The sequence below is a fragment of the Lepisosteus oculatus genome, chromosome 1 (assembly GCF_040954835.1).
Source record: "Lepisosteus oculatus isolate fLepOcu1 chromosome 1, fLepOcu1.hap2, whole genome shotgun sequence".
Classification (NCBI taxonomy): Eukaryota; Metazoa; Chordata; class Actinopteri; order Semionotiformes; family Lepisosteidae; genus Lepisosteus; species Lepisosteus oculatus.
Genome location: NC_090696.1, coordinates 16,703,941 through 16,727,679, shown reverse-complemented (window position 1 = coordinate 16,727,679; position 23,739 = coordinate 16,703,941). Strand labels below are relative to the sequence as shown.

The following is a 23,739-nucleotide window of genomic DNA, read 5'->3' as shown; positions in this document are numbered from 1 at the left end:
TCCTTTCTTAGGGAATGCTGTGAACCTGACAAGACATTGCTGAGGGGAGAATTAACAGGTCTCTTATAAGTGAGATTCAAATCTTTTGGAGATTTCTTTCTTTTTACATACAATAAAATTAGTAACGGCACTGCTTTTAAATTGGGTAAATCAGGAATCAAAATCCTAGAACCTGAACTATCTAGCTATAGAGCATAGCTTCTTCTTTCTACCAGCATTCTGCACACCTAGAAGATCTGGATTTGTTTTGCAAATATTCCAAGAAAGGTGTGTCATGTAAAAACTCAAAAACACCCAATGTACAGGGTCCAGCAAATAAAGTCACCAAAATCTGAGTGCAAATGCGATTTCAGCATGTTGCCATAAGCACAGCAACACAACAGACATATAACTCTAATGAAAGTGCTAGGCAACGCGTACAGAGCGCTGGCTTATCAATTAGACTCTCCGTTGCAGTCTAGTTTTGAAGACTCTTGACAGCTTATTGCTGAAAGCATTTTGCAGCATGGTGCCTTAAAACAAAAAGGGACTATAATTACCTTCCTGTCTGTCAACATTAGACATGAGGGCCAATATTTACCATTAAGTAAAAGCCTAGTAAGCCTGAAAAACAACAGAAACTTTCACAAACAAAATCAGAAAGACGTTTTATAGTTCCTTGATGAACCGATATAATTTGTAATTCACTGCTTCAAATTTGTTTTAAGAGTTGAAGAGCAGGTCCTCTGTTTATTTCTCTTCATGGAAGGGCTATTTTAAAAGGCTAGCCTTACAGCAACAAAACTGAACCTCATCTCTTAACAGAACAGCAAATTAGCAATATCAACACATACTGTACATTTCATTGGTTCAAATAGAGCAACTCATTGATACTGAGGGGTTGAGCAAATCTCTGGAAATGGCAATCCAGAAGCAGAATCTGTATGAACGCAGCAGAATGGAGAAAAGGCTAAGACAGAAAGCATTTTAGCGAGAAAGGAAACTGAAGCCTCTTCATGCAGTAAATGTGGAGGAAAGTTGATTAATTTAATATCATACAAAACAAATTACAGTTAACTGATAAATGCACTTGCACTGAGTTATTCCTAACATAAGTCTTGAGGATAAAAAATACAAAGCAAATTCATGCCATAAACAGTTGTTTTTATACATCGCATAATACTCTGAGAGAGTTGAGATGTGCCCAAGATATGCTATGCTGTGAGAGAGACTGGAGCGGTTTTTCAATAAGAAGCCAAAATCCTCTAATTACTAGGTTCAGAAAGCCAGTCATTTAGTTACTAAAAGATAAGTTGTGCCCATCCAAAATCTTCACTCTTAATTCCAGTACAAGAAAAATGACTGTGGCAAACACTAATCCAGCAGCTTTTCTCCCCACTCAGTTTCAGAGGAGGCAACACGCCTGTAGAGATGATAAAATAGTAAAGCACTCATTCAAGCATTTCCCTCCCACTTGAAGCATTCACGATGGAAAGATTTCACATACCAAAAATACAGCAAATAGGTGCAGTAGTTTTAGCTCCTTGATAATGGCATTTAAGTCATCGTCGTCTCATTAATTTGGGGTTTTTTGTACTAGCTTTACAGGTCACGCAACTGCATAACCTGGGAAGTGCTCCAAATTGGTCCATAAGAAAACGGGGGAAGCGGTGTGGAGCACTGGTTAAGGTGCTGGATTCAGAACTGAATTGTGTGTACAAGTTCCTAGAGAGACACTATTGTACTTCACCCAAACCATATTACCGTACATATATTCAGTTGTATTAATCAGTGCAAATGTAAGTGGCTTTGCATAAAAGTGTAAACCAAATACAAAACAGTAATTAGCACTCCAATTAGCCTTATAATTACCTCAATTATGCAACTAAGAACTTTACTGCTTACAAAAACTAGAAAACTGAATGACCCTTGAAGACCAGAATTTGTCATAATTAACATATTTGACATCCAAATCCAGCAACACTGCCAATGGAATTTCTTTCACTGAAACCTGTCATTAAGCACTTTCTAAAAAAATCCCAGGCTCCAGAGTGAAAAGTTATCAGCATTCTAACGTATCCTCCTCATTCAATAATCATTCTCCTCGCAAAAGAAAATCTCTTTAAAGGTTTGCTTCGGCAAAAAAGAAAGCTTTAGAAATTTTCTTTGTAAGCAAAGAAAATAAATTGTTAGAAATAATGTTGGTCACGTTTGTTAACAAAACATCCTGTTTTTTCCCTCCTTTCTCCTCTACACCATGGTTTGTGCCTCCACAATTCCCCAGTGAGTGCTCAGACCCCCACAGCCCTATAAAGACACAGACAGAACACATCCTTTCCTTTCACATCCTTGGGAAATTGGATAGCCCTGCCCATAGCAAGCCGGCAATGACCTGAGGAAACACCCGTCTCATTCAGGAGAGGATCACCTATCCTAGTGCCTGCAGGGGTTTAAATGAAAGCCCCACTTTCAAAGCAAATTCTGAGGGCTTCTATGTAGCTCAAGTAGTAAAGGCTTTTGTGAGGAGTGCAGCCTGATCCCTGAAGCCTAGGACATGATTCTGAAATCCAAAGATGTGTCAGGCTGGGTAGGAGCAGGATTTACCAAGTTGGCTGCAAACAGGCTAAATCCTTCCAAGGCAGGGTGGTCAGGTGGGTCAGCCAGAGCCACATCGCTCCTGGAACCGATACCGCCTCAGCTGCTTTCCATTTTAACAAAATAATCTGATATATCAACTCTACCTCCAGAAGGGTATAAATGTTTCTTAGAGATACTGTAAATGACAACAATGGTGTACTCGGTACCTTCCTTTAAGAAAAAACACTGTCAGAGACGGCATAGAAAAATGAGTGGAAGTCTAGTCTTTTCCTGTAAAACAAATCAGGGCATGCTCTACAGGAAGAGAAATAAGTTATATTACGGCAAATCAGGAGCAGACCCTATGGTGCATTTGTTTCTCCTTATTCCATCTCATCTTAATGACTTAATTAGTTCAATTAAGTGGTGAGTAGGTCTTAATTTGGTGCTAAATGAATGGTGTTTCTAAGATCAGCAGGAACATTGTACTTAAAGCCCAGGACTGCCTACCCCTGCAGAAACTCAACTTTGGCAACACAAAGAAAAGTGTAATTACTATTTAGAGCTCTGCTACTTGCCCCTTAGTGATCAACAAGATTGGTGATTGTGCTGTGTCACACAAGTCATCAGTTGAACCAGAGGTCTGCAATTCAGCTCCTGGAGAGACTGTCTGGCACTTGTACAATTTTAAAATTACATAAGACAACTGTAATCAGCCAAACAGGTGATTTTTAAATAAAGTCAATTAGAACTGATTTGGATATTCCAGCTTTCAAGGAGTAAAATTCCCTTAAACATGAATTGGTTAATTGATGATAAATTGCAAGTGGGACACTGTGAATGATCTGCCTGAGGCTCTCTGGGAGTCATCTGCTGTAAGCCATTAAAATAGCACTCCAAAGTGCTATTTTGTAACTATATAGCAAGAAACATTGTTTCCAACAAAAATCAACAATTTCATTTGATCATTTACAAGCTAACATTATTAGCTTTTAATGATAAAAATAGGACAGGATATGCTCCACTAATACAACATGATGCAACTCAGTTAGGCAGTTTGTCCCATGTCATTAACTTAGATCATAACCAATGCTGCAAACAGGCACTTAGGAATGTTCTAAAACAGGACTCGCACTGGGGCTGCTACAGTGAAACAGGACAATAACTCCAAACAGATAAATCATGAGGGGGTTAAATTGCTGAAGAAGACTTCTATAAAACATCCCCCTGTACTCAAAAACATTTGCTCACCCAGCTTATTTCTAAGAAAGTGCAGCACATTTGTCAAAATGCTCAAAGACATTCCTGGCCTCATGCTGAGTCAAAAAAAACAAAGACATAAAAATATACAGTTTAATTACAACTCAAAGGGCCACAAACTCGCTGACACCACATGGAGCCCTAGAGTGTGATGAGGTCTCGTCTCATGCCGGAGTCGCTTTCGAGAGCCGCACGTGTGCGTTCTGACGGCACCAGCGCCAGGATTCCTGCTCATCCGCCACGCAGCTGCTTTCTCAGCGCAGCTCTCATCCAGTGTCCCCAGTGGCGGCCTGAGTTCACACACGCAGTGTGCTGTCATTTATTCATGTTTTAAGCGTTTTGCGCCTGCTCTGTGGTGTGCCCAGTGGCGCTGCACCCCCTTTGTTGCAACGGAGCTGTCCAGCCTAGAGGAGCTGTTGTCTCCACACAGTATCATTATAATAATAATAATAACAAAAACATCACTTTATTAACCCTTTACAATTTCTTGCATTAGGAATTATCTTTTCGCATACCCCAGCTTGCTCTCCATGAGACACACAGGCACACAAACAGGGAGAGAGCCTGGGGTCAGAATGCAGGGTCAGCCATTGTACGGCGCCCCTGGACCAGTTGGGGTTAAGGGCCTTGCTCAGGAGCCCAACGGAGTAGGATTCCTCTGCCAGCTGCAGGATTTGAACCGGCAACCTTCCAGCCACAGGTACAGATCCTTAGCCACAGAGCCACCGCTCCGCCCAACACCTGAAGCGCGTACCTGGACTTATTTTGCCAGGCTTTGGGTAGGTAGGGAGGTGTTCAGGGTGTGGGGTATCAGACCCAAGCTGGATGTCCCACTCTGACACATGCCCTGCAATTTATGGGACAGTTAAAAGTTTTCTTAGATCTCACCTAATTGTCCATATTTCCCTCCGAGATTCCAAGCATGACCGTTCCAAGCAGGGTCTGTATGGTCATGTCAATACAGACAGTTTTTACATGTTAAAATGAAGTCAGGCATTGGATCTTACTACATAGATCTGAGAACATCTTCATACAGCAGCAATAAAAACCCACTAATGCCTACAACACTGTAATTCTGCAGTCAAGCCACAGAGTGCCTGTCAGCATTGCTGTGGTAATACTCCATGTGCAGCCCAGAGCAAATGATTCCAATCAGTCTCAAAGATAACAAATGCATGGAAAGACTCCAGTTGGGCCACACACTTTCACAAAAACTGTTAAAAACCCTGTAACAAACTCAGTGCACCAAGGTCACTTGAAGTAACAGTGTGACTAAATTTCAGGGAATCACAGCGGGGCTTCTCTGACAGAAAGGGCTGTTCTCTGAACATGAACAATTAAATGCATGTCCACACATACACACAAGTGGTTAAGCACTTCCACTGTGGTTCCACTATAATTCAGCTCATATACCGATACACCACGGCTCATACCCAGCATGCATCTGGAAGTGTCTATAAGCAAACTTCAAGATTACCTGCCAGAAAGATTTCTGCACTGAGCTTAATACTCAGAGAAACTGGAGTTATGTTGGTATTTTTAGTGATGCACGAGGGCTGGCCTACAATCCCATACTGTACAAATGTCTACAATTATCCCACTCTCTTTCTGTACTGCTGAGTGTTTTGCATATTAACACGTCTACTGAAAATTCCCCTTTTCACTAATTCAAGCTTTGAAAAATCGCAGGTTCTTAGAGGGAATGAACCCAATAAGAGAACAGCTTTATTTTGGCAGTTCAGTATTGTTACTTTAACATTTATCGCTGGTTATACCTGGTTACAGTTTTCTAAATACAAGACATAAACCAAGTTGGAAAGGTCATAATTGCATAACTGTAACTGTGGAATCTATGGAATACACATCACAGGTACATCTCAGATTTTAGATTATGAATTAAGGAACACTGATGCAGATTCCATTGCTCTCATTTTTCTTAATGGGCTGAAACTTATGAATACCACAATAAATACCTATAGCATGATCCCCAAATAATTTAATATGATTTCTCCATAGCCTTTAAGAATACAAAAATTTGCATTCTTCACAGCTACATTAAGAGACTTATTAACACAGCATGAGTGCAAATTCAGTGACAAAACACTCTTGTTTTCCTTAAAAGACCTAGGCCACTTGACTAATCAAGGTGTTGAGAAACCCAATATCTATGGCAGAGTACATTATATCAAGGTGTGTATGTTTTTACTTTGTAAACAGCTCAAATAGGATGGCACAGATAAAGGACTGTTGCAAAGCTGTCAAATTAAAAACAAAAATTGCAAAGCAATAGTGCTATTTAATGTAATTGCACATTACATATGTAATGCGATAGTTAAAAGGCATCCTCCAACTTAAGAGCTGAAAACTATAAAGCAGTTTGAATAATTCCAATTATGAAGTCAACCATGTACAATAGAATAAATTCCTGCATGAGAGACAGCTCATTCTCCAAACAAATATAGTTCTCAATTTTTAACTAGTGACACAGAAAACAAGATGTTACAACTGCATTTGTAGGATTGGATGCAGACTGCACTCAAAACTACTTGGAACTACAGTTATTCATTGATTTTACAACCAACCCAGTACATCAGGTCACTCAAGTGTTGCACAGATTTTCTACATGGCAACCGCTCTTTTTAAGAAGCAGCAATCTACTCAATGAATAGAAGTCAAGCCTTTTTCCATGTTGTGATTAACTAATTATCAAACCCTGCAGGACAAAAGAAACAGTGCTAATTGTAGGTAAGTCACCATCTTCGGAAAAGCACTGGTTTGAAAGCAGTGTCCTTGGACCATTAGATAGCACTCTTCCCTGTGGCCCAAACCAATGAACTGGTATGGTGACCAGGGACACCATGATGTAGAAGGTCAGGCCTTTCGGATAACAAATTAATCAAAGCACCTGATTAGATGTCAAGGGTCTTTAATACATAAGACACTGCATGCAGCCAAGTCCTACCTCTGACTTTGTTCAGCAATGGCTATCCTTTCTTGCTATACGAGACTTGTGAAGAGGCCCACCATGTAGCAGGGTGACACTTACCTGGCAAAGATCAAAATGCTACTGTACTGCATGTCTGGCTCAGCTCCCAGTCACATGATTTCTTACAATTTCCCTTAAAATCATACAAATTAATGTACTCCTTCAGGCTGCCTGGACATGCTAGTTCATTCCATGTTTCCATCAATACAATCATTAGTGGCTGTCCTCCAGGCATTATTATCCCCCCTACAATACAGTTATTACCCTCACTTGTATATAAATAAAATACTCCTAATATAAATCAAACAAAAAAAGACAATATCCTTAAAGTGCAGAAAGAAGCATTAACGCTATTAAGATCCTGAAGTGCTTACAAGCCCCAAGCTTCAACACTGCCTCAGATATTTTAAGAAGCAGTTTTTAAAACATTTAAGTACAGAGCAATTTGATCTGATTTCTCTTATTAAAACGTACTGCAAGCTTTTCAGACATTTATCAAGGGCTTGTCAGGGAGCTGACTTCTAATTCTTCATCCATCTTCATCTGGTAATCTTTTGCGATGTCCAGTCTTCCGAGGGCTCTTCGTAGTAAATCACATACTTCATTACTAAGAAGCTTATAGCGCCTTTCCAGGCTGCACAATGAATGCCCACAATACAAACTACTTCATTCAGAACAAGTGCTCATTTCTTACAACAAGAGAGCCATGCCTTTCCTCAACATAGTCCCTACTCTTAGCAGGAAAACAGCAAGAAACTCTCACCACTATTAAAATTAAAAATGTCATATGAAATACAAAAGAACAAGGGGCAAGAACCCGAACTGGGTAAAAAGTTATCTTCTTTGCTAAAAAGGTTAAGCGGGTGGCTTGGCGAGGTATCAGAAATAGCAGCTGAACAGATCATTTGGATGTGTTCATGTAGGACAAAGGTGAGATTTCCTTTCCTGTGGAGAGATTAGATAGTAAGTGTTTGGAGATGAAGCAAGTGTTCTGCAGCACAAGGAGTGGCTTCTATTGCTTCTATTGCTGTTTGATCAAAGTGCTTGGGGTGTTAATTCTGTAAATGCAAATCATATACTGATGGAAAAAAGAAATGCAACATTTTCTGGAATTAGACTACTATAGTTATAAGCTTATGTACTTTCACAAGAATTTTTCTTGAAGCCCTCTGACCAGCAATATAGCTTGTGCGGTGAGGCATTGCAACTTGCAAATCATAGGAAAGTTCATTAAGTGCACTTTTACCAGGTGGAACAATGCCTGATCAGGTCACCTTTAAAAAGGCCTTAATTCAAAGCTAAGGTAACTGCAAGAAAAAGGCCAAGCTTAGTCAGTTTTCTGTGCATTCCATAATGCCTTGATTGTCACCAGAAGCAAGGGAGAGGGCCATTGGCATGCTGCAGGCAGGCATATCATGTGCCAGCGTTGCCAGACGCTATGGAGTAAGTCGCTCAACTGTGTCCTGACTGCAGAGAAGGTTTCAGCAGACCGGCAGGACAGATGACCGTCCAAGATTCGGTCACCCTCGAGTGACCACACCAGAGCAGGACCGACACATCAGACTGGTCCATCTGAGAGGTCGTTCCAGATCTGCCACCCGTACTGCTGCTGAAACTAGCGGTAGACACAATGTCCACATCAGTGACAGGACAGTGAGTCTCCATGCAAGGTGACCTGTCAGAGACCCTCTGCTCACACCTCCTAGACATCACACACAACTGGCCAGACAGAGGCTGCGATGGTCTCATCAGCAGTGACATCAGGTCCTCTTCACGGATGAGTCACTCTTCAGCCTGTTCGATGCAGACAGGAGGGCCAGAGTGTGGAGGAGGGGGTGTTGCATTTCTTTTTTCCATCAGTATATTTTGGTGTTCTTTCACAACTCTTAAATCTGGACACTGCCACATAGTATTTAAGCTCTGAAACTTACAGAACAGGCTTAAGGGTGACAATTTACCCAGCAGCACAGCATGACAAATAGTAATTTTTACTACTCTACTGTACACACAGGAATTAGGAAACTAGGAATGAAGGATTTACTTTCAGTTCAAACGCAAATAAGAAGATACTAGAGGAAACTACATGGAAGGGTATTAAAACTAAGAACAGGAGTCAATTCTTAATGGAATGAGTTGTAGGAATATGGAACAAGCTACCCTGGCATGTTGAAGTCAATACCTCAACTTCCTTCAATAAGCTTCATAAGCTGCTTACTTCCAAACAGACTGATTGGTCCAAATGGCCTTCTCTCATTTATAATCTTTCTTATAGTTTCTCCTTTTTACACTGAACACAACATCCAACTCCAGCTGTTGTCTGATAGTACTATACCTTAAAAGTTAGTACCTTAATTATTCTGCAAGGTGCTGAACAGTGATTTTAATTCTAAGGGTTATGACTTTTGTGCTATTTCAGCTCTAACAAGTTGGAAAACAACCAAATAACTGACACCAAAGAAAGCCAATGCCTGAACAAGGTTTTGCACAGCGGTTGCCAAATCAAGATATTTTATGGTGGGTGCAATGAGAAAAAAAACCAAAACAATTCCACTTCTGTGGAGACACCTGACAGTAACTATCCACTCCTGTGTCTACTTAACTTGTCTAGACTTTGGTACTCCTGTCTACGTAATGCAATTCTGCTCTCGCCCCAGGTGGAGAAACCAGGCAATCCGGTTGAACCTTTGTTGAAGGACAAGAGAATGACGGTGTGGGTGAAAGGGGTAGGGGGCGTTGATTCATTTGGTCTTTAACACAAATCCTTCAAGGCTTCGAGCATGTGACAGCTACAGGGCACGGACACCATTCCAGTCACAACTGTGTATCTGAGAAGACCATACTGTGAATGAAAAAGCAAAGCTTTTGCCAGAATATTACCAAATAACTCAACAAACCTATTTATTTTTTGTTCTTTGGGGATTACTACTATTTTCTGGGAGGGGGTAGGATAATTCTATTTTACTTATAATCTTTTAACTTAATTTTGTACTTGTTTATTGAGCAGGGCATTTTACAGGCAAGACCTAAGGCAAGACATGACTCAAAGTTTCACAAGTTGAACCCCACCCAGGATTTGAATTTATAACCAGCCAAATAAGAGTCTAGAGCCTAAACCACTACTGCACAATTCCGCCTGACAACATAAGGACCCCACTTCCAAAAAGACACTCCATTAAAATGAAGGCAAGAGTTTTTAAGCTGCATCTCTTTGACAGCATGCCCACATCAAGGCAACCCCAAAAGAACATCTTCACTTTGTTAAAGACCTTTGTTATAGGCTTCCCAGGAGTACACGGGGCTGTCATTAGACAAATATGACTAGGATTTCATGCAATGCAACATTGAGGCTGGATGCATGTATTCCAGTATCCTGTGCTAAGCAGATAATCACCTCGAGTCACGAGGAGCTTGCTGTCAGCTTCTGCGGTGCTGTTAAGAGTCATGCCAACTCTGCTGTTCATGATGCAGCTGTTTGATTAAAAAAGGGTCTGCAGATAACAATGGAACACAGTTTTAGAGGATGCGGGCAGGCAGCCTAGAGGTGTTCCACACTACCACAAGAAATGCAGCAGTAAGTAGAGATGATTAACAAAGGGGATATACAATAGGAGATTACTTTTACTTGAAAGAACAAACAGAGGAAGAAAAGGTGCAAAGCTTCTCACTACAGTAGTCAATACAGAGGATGAAGATCAACACCTCCTAAATGCACCTGACAGCTTTATATGTCTCTGTGGTATATTAATGTGAGAGGCGTGTGTGCTTCTCTGAGGACTGTTGATAAAGGAATATGAAACATATCACACACTGCCTCCCCACTCCGGCCCAGGGACAGTAAGTAAGCGAAAAGAGCTGGCTGATGCACCACAGGAGCCAGTTGGGTTCAAGGCCTTTTTTACTTTTCCAGACGATCTGGAAAAACACATTAGAATTAATGCAATGTCAACCAGACCTGCAAGTGCTGTGCTGCTCTTAATCTGCACACTTGTACTATTTTCGACCTGGCTGCTGAACTGGTCAGGTATTTAAATGACTTATAGAAAAGATCAACTTCCCAGAAGTTACTTTTGTAAGAGTCCCAGTTTTATTTTGAGTCCCGGTTTTCTTGATCTAGCTCACTCACTTCTTTTGGGCTTATAATATCAGTTTTACTTTTTGTTCCTATTTGTTTAATACATCTGAGCCACATCTTTACAGATTTCTGTATGCTTCTCTGTAGAAGTACTTCTTCAGGAAATAGTTTGGATGGACAAAGAACACTGCACAATTACGCCAGTGCTGAAAATCTTCTTTTTAGCACTGTGGTGTAAAACCACAGGTGTTTCATAAAACAGATTCCACCTGAATTTCCCCACAATACTTTATCAGCCAGGGTAGCAATAACACCATTTTGTGCATCTCCAAGTCCTGTGTGGTGGTATATGCAAGGCCAAGCCACCCAATTCAAAAGTGCTTGAACCTACCAGCTCCGTTTTTGTACTCAGTGTTTCCTGGCAACTGTACGCCTTTGGCAGGGGTGAGAAGAGTAAAAATCATTGTGCAGGGAGATCCCATTGTGCGTGATAGCAGGCTGTTAATAAGTGCATAGCACAGGCTCTTGAAGTTAGAAGGCAATGGAATAAAAGGCAGCCTGGCTCCTTTCATGTGGTTTTTGCCAAGCCACGCCGCAAAAACAAGACAGCACTACTGCATAGACTCCTGCCTCCTGCCACCAAGCTAACAGCCAGAGCGCTCTCCGCTGCCCGCGCTCACCGTAAATCAATGGCTTGCAAGGCAGCTCTGGGAGATAATCCAGCTAGAGGTGGATTAACAAAATGCTAGGTGCCTGCTGGTGCCTGTCGCACTCGTACGTCAGATTAATGCTAACCGGAAGGCACAGTGGGCTGCTACTTTGACTGGGAAAGTGATTGTGGGACCATTTCAGGGCTAAACCACTAGGAGAGAAGGAGGTGGTGGATCTGAGGGACTGGCGACAGTGTTCTGGTTCAGCGTTTTGAAGAGAGGGAGCCTCTACAGCCCAGAAATAAGAAGTGAGGAACTACAGAAGAGCGGGAGGTGTGGGACAGGTGTAAAAATGTGGTTAGCAAATTTGGTCACAAGAGAATGACCAGGAATTCGATGGTTCTGTAGAATAAAAACCTAGAAAAGTCCTTAACATTAGACTTAGTTGGAACATTACATTTTAAAATTTAGTGCTTAGAAAGGACTTGAAATTGAACACCTGGCTACTTACATCTGAAGTAATCTTTCAAAACTGAGATTTCCATCACCGGGGTGGTTCCGATGCAATGCACAAACAAGAAATATAAGCTTCCTCTAAAATCACTTCAGAGCCATGGAGACTTTAATAACCTTTATGCTGCAATTTTGTATGCCAAAATTATTGAAAAGTGCATTTTAGTTCCTTTAACCTACATTAAGAAAAATATTTGCATGCAATTGTAAAAAGTGATTCAATGTACTCTGCATAAAAGCATGACTAAAAAGAAAAACCCACAGGATTTTATTTTGCAATCTTTTTTCAGAAAGTTACAGAGGCTTTAAGACCGGCAATGATTCTGCAATGAGGAATATTAATAGCATGTAGGGGGAGAGTGTAGTCTGGTCAGTGTGAACTGGGCAAAGAGATACAGGAAGACTTGGCTCTTTTCCTTACCACATGCTTTGTCATTGCACAGTATTAACTGTGGTCTGCACAGCTTTTGTATGCCTGCCTCTTGTTTATGTGGTCTATTAACATCTGCTCAACAAGGACTGATCACTCCTGCCATAGGACACAGACTTGGTGTTCTCTCACATTACACAACACAGCCTGAATGGTGTTTATCTTGAGACACAGGCCTTTGTTCTGAGTTTCTATTCCATGAGTCATCATCTAATATAAGACTAATTAGCCCAACATCTTTCAGGTCATCTGTCTTTCTCCTTGGGGTCGTTACTACATCCCCAAGGTATGTTGGATCTTCTATCAGAACCTCAAAACAACTCTGTACTGGTACAGGCAACAAATGTGGAAGCTACTTTGTCCAGAATGTCCTGCTGCCCCCTGTTAAAGCTGGGTTTTGATTTGTTCCCTAAGGCAAAAACCTGTTAGATGGCAGAAAAAGTAGGCTCTTGTTGCAGGGCAGCAGAAAGACACAGGAACAGTTACTGTCCAAGTAACAGAGAAACCATCAAGCCCTTTTGATGTGGTTGCTAGCAGACAGATCCAGTCATACCCCCTAACCATTTCTTGAAGGTTTCATAGCTCCAGAGGCTGGGAGAGAAAGAATGACCCATCACAGGCAGAACATGACATCTCCCAGTACACCGAGAGTGGGGCTGCTGCAGCCCAGCATACTTCTGCCAGCTTGTTTCACCTCAGCTATAGCCTTGTGAAGTACTGCAGCACCTTCAAAGCAGGTAGGATGAGCACTGGCACATTTTCCACTCACTCTGCTTCAAGTTAGAGGAGCTATTATGAGTACCAGTCAGAGCAACACATATAACACAAGCGGACATTTTCATCCAATCAAAAATTAATGCACAAGAATAATGTAAAGCTCACACAACATGACAACCACAGCAAAAGTAAAAATGGATTATTAATGTGAGTGCACCTGCTAAATATGTAAGATCAGAGTATACACTCAAACAGTTCACAACCTCCACCACAGACAGAGGTAAATATAAGCCACGTACAGTATTTAACTTAATGGATCAGGTGACAAGGTTCTAGCAGTACACATGGAAGCCCTACATAATGATAAAAAACCTGCTTTGAGGTTCTTGGGGAAACAAAATGGATACAAACCTTCATGGAGGACCTAATAAGTCAGAAAATTACTTTGGCCGAAGCAGCAAAACGCACAAATATTTGTTTTAATCTGAATATATCTAGTGAAATTTTGGAAATATCTCCTAAGCATTAATCTCATGCTGTACTAATATACAGGTTAAATTGTTGTGGTTATTAATTGTGCAGTCCATTACCCACCACCTCAAGTCAGGGTCTATTCAAGACAAAGAGGTCTTATCTCCAACTGAAAGACTGCTTGCCATCTCTAAGCCCAAGTTTGAAATGCTGATCAAGAACGTCATGCAGTTAAGCAATGTGGTATTGTTCTTGTACCGCAGGGCTTCCTGCTGTAATTATGTAGGCAAAGGCCACTCTCTCCTGTGTATTATAAAAATTCCCACTTGATATATGAACAACAAACATGCACAGAAAACACCAACCACAAAATTGCTTCACAGAACCGTCAACACTGTGCACAGCCCAGTCCTGGAGCACAGCAGCAGTGTGTTGTTCCAGGACCTGCTCTGTCACAAGAGACCTTGGTCTCTCTTTTTCAACAATCTCCAGGTACATAGCATGCTAAGGTACACACTGTCAACTATTTTACAACTCAATTAACCTGAATAAAGCATTTCCCTAAATTATTCGACTATCTGTCTTGTGTAACTCCAGTACTTAAATGTATTGTCAAATCTGACAAATGAACAGTACTGGTGATTAAAGAAAAATAGAACCATGTCTCCCACACTGTTTTCATCTTTTAAAAAATGAACCAGAGATTTCCACCTTTTCACAACCACTTCAGAACTGGCAATTCACATTAAACCCATCTTGGTGCTGTACTGTTGTCTTAAAAGATGTGCTTGTGAGGAAAGTGCATATTTTAACTACATGCTGAAGAGACAAATTGTAGGCAAGAAGGGTCATCAGCAGGATTGTGCTGCCATGTTGTGAGGGACCTATTCTAACATGGTAATGCAAGACACATAACTTGTGCCACTCGCTGTGTCAATCAGGAAGATATTGGATTTTTTTTTAGACTTATGTTTTATTCACATACATCAAAAGATGGCCATTTTCAATGTTTGTCTTATGAGATTATTCCATGAATGTCAACTTATCTACCACCAGCTTTCAACATGCTTAAATTTCAGGATTTGTTTCTATGCATCAAACCACTCTAGGCTCTACCCCATCCATGGTCCAATCATTCAGGACTGTCAACGTACACTTCCAGTTATAGGAGGTGCTGATCTCCAAAGCCTTCATTGTTTCTAATCCAACAGGGATCCTGCTTTCTGCTGTACGAATTGTTCTAAAGAAAAATCCATCTACTGATAAATAAACCTCTGGAATGGAGTGCATTTCACCCCATAGTCTTTCCCAATTTGGAATTTAAACTGGTCTGAAAAACCTAAAGTTTTTTTTGAAAAACTGATGCCCTGAACGTGCCAAATGCTGGCATAAAACTTGAGTCCTCCAGCACGTCTGCTTTATAACCTGACTCATAACTCAACTGGAACAAAAGGAAACCCACAGTGCTTACTGGAACCTATTTATTACTTCTCCCAGGCCTTATGCAGCTTCATGATAAGATTATCAAAGGCTGTAATAATCAGAACAGAAGATATAAAACTGTACAGAGCATGTCTTTTCATGCATCAGTTTAATCAGTGCTCAAAGAATTTGAGCAACAATATTATTGACTTAAAAAACAAGACCTCTAAGACGAAGTGCTCTTTCTTCAGTGACTGCTACATTTGAAATGGGGGGCTCTGGGAATTCCAATCCAAGCTCTAGGATTCAATCCTGTCATTTGGTGGGCAGAAAACTTCTGTATTGCCTATTCATACTCTATAAACACCACAACTGAAAACCCATAAATGTAGTAAAGAGGCGTGGATAAAAATACCCTTCAGCCATAATCTATATTTCTTTTAATAGCTCTGCAGGCACGTGTTTCATTTAGGGTGCTGTTCTAAGACAGTTGAAAAGCATTTCAGATAGTTCATGCTGCCCATTTTAACGTGGTTGAGAAGCACATGGACAGATGTCATTGAAGTCCTCTAAGAATTCAGTAGTTTAGGCATAGTTAGTAAGTTTCACTTTTTGACGAAAAGGAGCAAGTGTAACCTTAAAACTACCTGCAGAACACTCGCAAAAGATTTCACCAGCATCACACTTGACTCCAAAAGTTGCTCTTTCTTGCACTGCTACTCATTCAGGTCTATATATATATAACATTACAAAATGCCTTCCCAACTGTGAATAGAAAGTATAACACTGCTGGGATAAACGTTGGGTCACTCTAAACATTATGGTTAAGAGCAAGATGCATTGGAAACCTGTGACAACAAGCATTGTTTATGGTCCTTAACAAAATCTGGTCTTTACAATAGTAAATGCCTAAACATGGTCCTGTTATAAGCAACTGCTTGTAAATAAAACACTTTGTAAATCTAACTTTACAAAGCACAACTCTTTGCAGTTTTCCATCTCTATGTACTAAAATATATCCTGTATTTCCTTTAGTCTTCTAAGAACTGATGTTTCATCATGGCCAGAACTAATAGAAACACCACTTTACTGTCAAACATGAGAAATCTGCTCAGGCCAAAGCATTGGAATGTACATTCTTTACATTCTTCGTGTATTAATGCGTCCAAAGCCAGTTCAATTCTCACAAGTTGTTCGCCCTTCAGGAAGAAAAGGGATCGATGTAACATTTGGACGATGACGCTGTCACAGATCCAGCAGTCATAATAATAAGAGGAAATCTAGAGTACAAATGAACAAACATTTCTGCTACGCTACCTGGAAGTGGAGGTTCAATTATTCCCACAAATACTCCTAATGAAACACATATGACACAGAGTAATGGAACTCATTTGAAAACTATCATGGCCATTCGTCATTGCATCACTGTATGACTGTCTCCTTCAAGGAAAACATTAAGCTTATACTGCGACTATATAAAACTGTGGATACTTTTATTGCATACCTGTGGTTCCTCTGGCTGATTCCTTCTTAGTGGCAACATACAGCAACCCAGTGACAGAAAATATTTTGCCTTATGACAAAGCTAAGTGTAAGTACAGTGCAGAAACTTATGTCTAAGCTGCACACACTCCCACGGTATGCACAAAATCTACAATCTCAATAGCCAAGGGCACGATAAGGTAAAGGGGGACAGGGCAGAGCAAAGAATGGCTCAGCAGGCTAGTCCTGTCCTGTCCTATGGGATCTCACAAAGGCAGTCCAGCCACTTGCTTACACTGTAATGGAGAAGGCAAACAAACACCAGCCCCTGTGTCCAGTCCCATCCAATCAAAGGAACCCCCCCCCCCCCATCCCAGTATGTACCCTCCCCCAAACATGGGCCTCTCTCACTGGAAACAGTCTGGTCTCTATGGAAGATGTCCCTTCTATTATAAACAGCCTTCGTTCAGCACCGAGGGACAAACAAGAATGCAAACCTGCAGCTGATACCCCCACACTCTCTGAGCTGGTGGAAACATCTTTAAAAAAAAAACAATCGCCTTCAAGCAAGTGTCCAGAGAAATAGACACTTAGAAGTACAGTCATCACATTTCTTAATGCCAGAAAAAAACAAACCCTTCTGCTAATCACTTTGTTTGTCAAACTGTGCTAGAGGCCAGCTGTGGTCCTAAAGAACATGAGAGGGTTAATCGGTGTTTGATCCATATACCGTGTACAGCGCCTAGACCCACTTACGAGAATAGCTGTGACCCCAGAGAAAGAAAAGCATGTTTACACTGCCATTTCCGATCCAGGTCAAATGCATCACTGGGAGCAATCAATCTGGTGTGAAGCATGAAAACCACACATCTGATCAGAAAGGCAATTATAGTTTTGGCAATGACTGCAGCTAAGATGTGTATATTGAAATATTGGAAAAGAGACATTTTACCCTCTGCAAGACAATGAGTGGAATGAGCTTTTGTCATGTTGCACACTGGAAAAAAAAACATGTACAGGGACAACCTCCCAAATTTGAAATAATATGGGGGCCAACTGTAGCTAATGTAAGTATGATTGAAAAACATGTCTGAAATCAATTAATCGATGTATTTTAATCATGTCATTTTAAAGCTTTGTTAAATTGTTAAATGCTTTGTTAATGCATTTAACATTTTGAATTTATTGGTGATCTTTGTATCATGTGAAGGCCTTGTAAAGATTGTTACATTCTCTTTTATTATTTATACAGTATACACACATTGACTAACTAAAATATGTGTTTAGGTTGTTCGTCTGTACGAGCAAAAGCAAAGGTTTGGGGGATAAGTGATATATTGGAATTTGCTTATTAAAAAAAATCAATAAAAAACATGAAAAAATAACTGACATACGAGATGTAGGTAATATCTGTGATGACACAACCAAGCACCAGTCAAAGCAGACATACTGTAAGATTTACTAGTTGGATGCCCACTCAGAGGTTAAAACTGGTACCATAGATGTTGAAGCATTGCATTGAAGTGCAACTTAATATTGCAGAGAGCTGTGCAAGGTGATGGATTTCAACATTTTTAAAGTGGAAAGAAAATGATTTATTTAAAAGAAGTCAGATTTCAATATTCATACATGGCCTCTTACAAATTCTTCAGAAGGGACTCATAAAATTCCTGCTTACAATGAGATATACTGTAAAAAAACTCATAACAGACTATTCACAAGAAGCGTGCAAACAAATTATGCAACTAAGAGCTAACAACAGGACCAGCATTTCACTGCGAATATTATCTGTAAATCAATACATTTCCCACTGGCAGTATGATATGCACACCTGTGTACGACAATTTCTTTCAAAACAGCAGTGAGCATCATTAACAAAATGCCTGTGACACAAACTGGACTTTTAGAAAGAAAGTCATCTCTTTCATGCCATGGATGACCTACACACCTCGCTCTGAAGCATACCTGTTTAAACCAACAAAGATCAAGCAGAGATCCATGCACCAAGATCAGAGTGTTCCTTTCCTTTCACCCAACCATGGTGTCTAAAGCTCTGAACACCGTTACATTACTCCTTGCCTGGTTACAAGGACTTTACACCATCTATCCACAGGAAACTGCTTATGCCTGATGACGGTCACAGCAACCTGGAGCCTATCACGGAAGCACAGAGCACAGGCTGAGATGCCAGTCCATCCCAAGGTTGACACGCACACAGGGACAATTTACAGCATGTCTTTGGAAACCAGAGAAGCTGATGAAAACCAATGATATCAAAGGGGAGAACATAAACTCTGTACAGTGGGATTCCCCCAGCCCAGAATTAAACACAAATGCCTTTCTCCATAAAATAAAAATGGAAGAAAAAAACTGGACACCCTTTCCATGTAGCTACGTTATAATCCTCTGTGCAGGCCATGCGACACAGAGTCCAGCAACAAAACAAATGGAATGAAGAGGGGGGAAAAAGGAAATGCACCTTAGAATTAAGAAAATGTAAACAAAAGGATATGTATTGAACATACATTCTACATGGGAACATGGCTAAATTATGTTGGGAATTCATCTCTCGCACAGACGATGTGACCAAAACATGGGATCTTCTCTCAGCTGGATCGCTTCACTCATTCAAAGAAGAGAGGAGACATACATTGGCCCTCTTTATGCGCTGTAGTGTGAAAATATACAACTTGTGGGAAACCACAGCCTTACAAATGCTTCTTTTAGGAGTCTGCTGAGCAACCACACCACCAGAGAAAATCTGTGATTGGGCCACTATTGCAGCTCTTCTCCAAGCTGTGCACAGAGTAAAAATAAAACAGTAGTCTGAAACTCCTTTGCTCAACAGTGCAAAGAGCATTCCAACAGGACAGAGCAGTCTCTGTCATAGCAGGCAGTGAAAACCTATCATTCATTCATATAAATACCTGCATTGATTGTTATCCTGGATGTATGCCTTTAGGTCCTTCGGGGAGTTTTTTGCGGTATCACACCAGAACCAGAAATAGTTTTTAAAAATAACGCGGGGGAAAAAACCCGCAGCACCTCCAGCGCCAGCGCAACCGCAGCTGTGCGCGCAGAGCGGCTCCACTGAGCGAGTCGCTCGGATCCAGACAGACTGCATGACTTTAAAACGGAGGCGCGGAAAATTCTGCAGTTGAGCAATCTGCACGTCAACACACGTTACCACTGCCAAAATCACGGAAATATCACGCCATTGACGTTTAAATCGTATTAAATAGACCGACAAGTGCAACATTTTCCGACGTCAGCACTTATAACTCCTCCGTTAATCTGTTTAAAAAAAAAAGTTGACACGTGTGCACGTACAGACAAATGCAGGACAGTTGCTGTATTCTTACAGCTTCTTTATATTCTCACTAATGAAATCAATGAAAGCGCTTTCAGGTCACTCACCTGGCGTATTAGCATGACCTTGTGATGTCCAAGCGGGTCGCCACTTCGCTTCCTAGCGGACAGTTAGCTGGTCACGGGCTGAATCAGGATAGAGAGAGGGGAGGGGGGGATCGTTTTAATAAGAGACAGTAAATCCCTCGGTCTCCCAGTCTGCAAGCCCCAAATCGCAAAAACGTGCAACAAGAGGATTTAACCCGATGGGTCCAGGTGGGTAACCAGTTTCTTTACCTGCTGGATTATATCAACTCGCACAATGTCGACCACTGGCTCGGCGTGAGGGACTTCAGGTGCCACTGACATTTTAAAGCGCCAGACGACACCCCGAACACTACTTACTTGATCGGTTCCGAGGAAGTTGGGCAATACATTGAAATACTCACCAAGAAAGCGGCGTTCCCACAACTTCACAAACATCCAGGTCTCCCAGCTCCAAACTTCCTCGACTCGACCGACGTAACGTCAGAGCCCCATTAGCAGAACGCGCACACACCCCCCATAAATAAATACTAGGGAGCTTAAAAACTGTACTTCACAGTACGTGAAGACTCCGTCTTTAAACGCTACCCCTCCACGCTCAACCAACCTCAACAGCGGGACTGTCTCTTCCGACACATGAATTTTGAGTTTAATCTAATGTCGTGGGGAAAGTAAGCACGAAACATAAACCGACACATTCAGCTAGTTTTCAAAACCACGAAAGCGTCTGCTGCCAACGAGGTACTGTACTAGTAATGTGGTGCCCTTTTCATTTCCTTTAACGTAGTAAACACGCAGTACTGCCTCAGTGACAGCCTGTTGTGGCAGGAGTGACTAGTGTCAGAACTGACCACAAAATAATGATAAAAAAAACTTGTAAAACTCAAACAGCACCGAGCCGAAACTACTTCCCACAGCCTACCCTACCTACACTCATATCGCTTCCGCTAAAACCCGCCCCCCTACCGTGAGCAGGAATGGCATATCCTAAGCTTAGCCACATCCTCCAGAAGCCAATCAGAAAGCCGCAGGCCGTTTCACCCGTCTGCTCATTGGACAGCCCGCATGACAGTCACTTTCCGATTGGATGAATGGAATGCTTTTCAAAGGATACAGCGACAACAACCCCCCGCCTCCCTATAAAAACGGGACCAGGGGTGTGTCATGACGTCAGAGGTTGGGAAGAGGTAAACAAGTCGTAAGAGCTTAAAGGGGTAGAATCGCTGTAAAACGCAAAAGTCGGATTCATTTATACAGTATGAAGACACTGTGGAGGAAGCTTTGCTTTCTACCACCGTAGATCCTCGTTTGCTAGCAAAGGACACCATTACTTCAGCTTCCAACTGTATATTAAAAAAGTTACTTAAACCGTTCTACAACAGTCCAGAAGTACTGTGTTTTATTTACAGTACATTACATGAAACCAGTGTTTTTCTCAGCATGAGAGGAGAGCCATGCATCAGAAATCTCTTCTGTTTTAAGCCCTGCACACTCGGAGGACAAATCTGTCAACCTCTCATGGGCCCTGAAGTACTTACTGATTGCAATCCTTTCTGAATGAACTCTGGGACCTACACTGGAGAATGAGAGTGGACCATTTGACGGTCTATGATGCTTTTAAACTCATGGTTCAAAAGTGGAAATATTAGAAAAATTATACATTCTTAAACGCATACAAACTTAATCAACTTCAGCAGTAAGAGTTGTACATGTAATTGGTCATTGTTTATTATAATAACTATTAAGTGATCTACAACAATGCTGCTTAGCTCACAGAAATAATGAAATGACTGGCAAGCCTCCCTATTAATCTTGCTATATTTAATAATATAATAAAGTATACAGTAATGAATCATAAGTGTGTTATTGGGCATTTGTGCAAGCTTCCTGGAATGGAGAAACAAAGTTAAATTGCCTTCATTAGGATTTACTCATGCAAGGCAGTCTTCAGTCAGTAGGTCTCTGTAAGCAGACTGGCAGTGGTGGTCAGACTGCTGTTAAAGCTCGTAAACAAGTTTACTCCAATGGATCAGCCCAAACCAGAACTTTCCCTTAGCTGGTTGAAAAGATAACCCCTAGCAAAGAATAAAATGTACTTCCCGTCAGAGACACTAATTTATCTCTCTCTCTCCCTCAGAGATATTTCATAAACAATTACAGACCTCTTGACTATTCAGAATGGTTTTGGTGAGCATAATTTCAAAGCAGTGCACTGCATAATGATATACCTGCAAATATAATTATAGTAAGCTTTAACCATTTAAGGAGGATTTTGATTATTAATAGAAATCTTAAATAGCTCCAAGGCGGTCTTCAGTCAGCACATACTGAATATTTCATTTTAATTTGAATCTCCTGCCTGGGTTGTTTTATAAACAATAAAAATGATGGAAGGCTATAGGAGATCTTTTACAAGTAGTGGGTTTAAAACTGGTTATATTCCTGATTTTTCCTGCAAATATGAAGAGATGATATATCCTAGAGTTCAAAACATGAAAGAATCAGAGAAATGGCTCTATCACTATATAATGCAAAAACAGATCAGGTGGTTTATTCATCTAGCTCATATGGCCACTAACAAACTGGCATACATAACAGTAGGATGTCAGGGTACAAGGCCAGAGGTCAATCAAGGAAAACCTGGATTGAGGGTGTCAAAGAGATACTGAGAACACATGGCATTCCCCCTCTCAGGGCCTTCCAGTTGGCAGTCAATGGGCAGTTGTTTCTCCCTACGACACCATGTGGCATATGAGGACTGATAAAGTAAGTCATAAAGAAATCCTTCATGACTTACTCAAATTAGGAAGCTGAGGTGCTTTGATACTACCAGGGTCAATTCTTGGGCTAATTCTCTGTCTGGTCTCAGCAAAAAGAAGATGGTACTGTACATCTCAACCTTGCAAACTGTTTTGGCTATTGGACTGCACAGTGTACATTTAATACCCTGACTTGCGCAGAGATTCACTGGTGTACTTTGTTAGCATTATCCACACTTAAATATGTACTGATGCTGCAGTTGCCATTATTGGAATAAGGAATCGAGACAGATTTTGTTGGTGTGCCTACAAACTTACTCTCGTGGGTGGCAGTGTAGAGTAGTGGTTAGGGCTCTGGATTCCTAACCGGAAGGTTGTGGGATCAAATCCCAGGTGGAGGAACTGCTGCTGTACCCTAGAACAAGAAACATTACCCAGACTGCTCCAGGTATATAAATAGGTACCAAAGCTTGGGTGTAAAACAAAAAATCCAAACTAACTGACAGAGGTTACAGTTACCAGCCAAATAAATTAATAATTAATATCTTTTAAGATGGATGACTCTCACCCTTGGTGGGGATGTGCAGGAGTGCATATGTTTGTATGTATCATGGGTGTTTGTATATATGTGTGGATGTGGGTGTGGGTGTTACATGGTTCCAGACCACAGCTAAAACCATCCCTAAGTATAGATCTGGCAGATCTATCATCTGTGATTTACTGTAGCCCAGGAGAAAATCATGGCCTCCCTTTGAAAAAGTCAGAACATCCCAAATAAAGATTTTCTTTGTTATAACTCCAGCGAACTAACACACGTGATGAAAATGGATCATAATGCACATTATACAGATGGACATATGGGAGAGCTAGACAGATTAATACTAACAGTTGCTGCTTGAAAGGTTTTGAGCTATAATAAAAAAAAAAACATCATTATTTTATTGCTATTACAGTAACTTGTAGACACCTTTGTAAATGGCTTAGTTGCCTATTTAATCTACTGTTTTGGAATACCGGAAAAAGAAGTA

At 41.0% G+C, this 23,739-nt stretch overlaps 1 protein-coding gene across 6 annotated transcripts in view; it reads right to left on the bottom strand.

The window, feature by feature from the left end:
- LOC102691130 (vitamin D receptor) overlaps positions 1 to 23,739 on the bottom strand; it is an 80,677-nt gene that overhangs the window by 38,885 nt on the left and 18,053 nt on the right. For 2 of the 6 annotated variants that reach the window (XM_015344299.2, XM_015344300.2), the window contains exons 1-2: positions 20,357 to 20,370; positions 19,977 to 20,054 (exon numbers count right to left, since the gene is read on the bottom strand). Coding sequence is in view for 3 of the 6 variants with exons in the window: in XM_015344295.2 (XP_015199781.1) it covers positions 19,977 to 19,991 (15 nt within the window). In the remaining 3 variants the exon portion in view is untranslated. Of the gene's footprint in view, positions 1 to 19,976; positions 20,055 to 20,204; positions 20,313 to 20,356; positions 21,586 to 23,739 lie in introns of those variants that run through there. The other 4 variants (XM_015344297.2, XM_006629244.3, XM_015344295.2 and 1 more) reach the window with 3 other exon arrangements.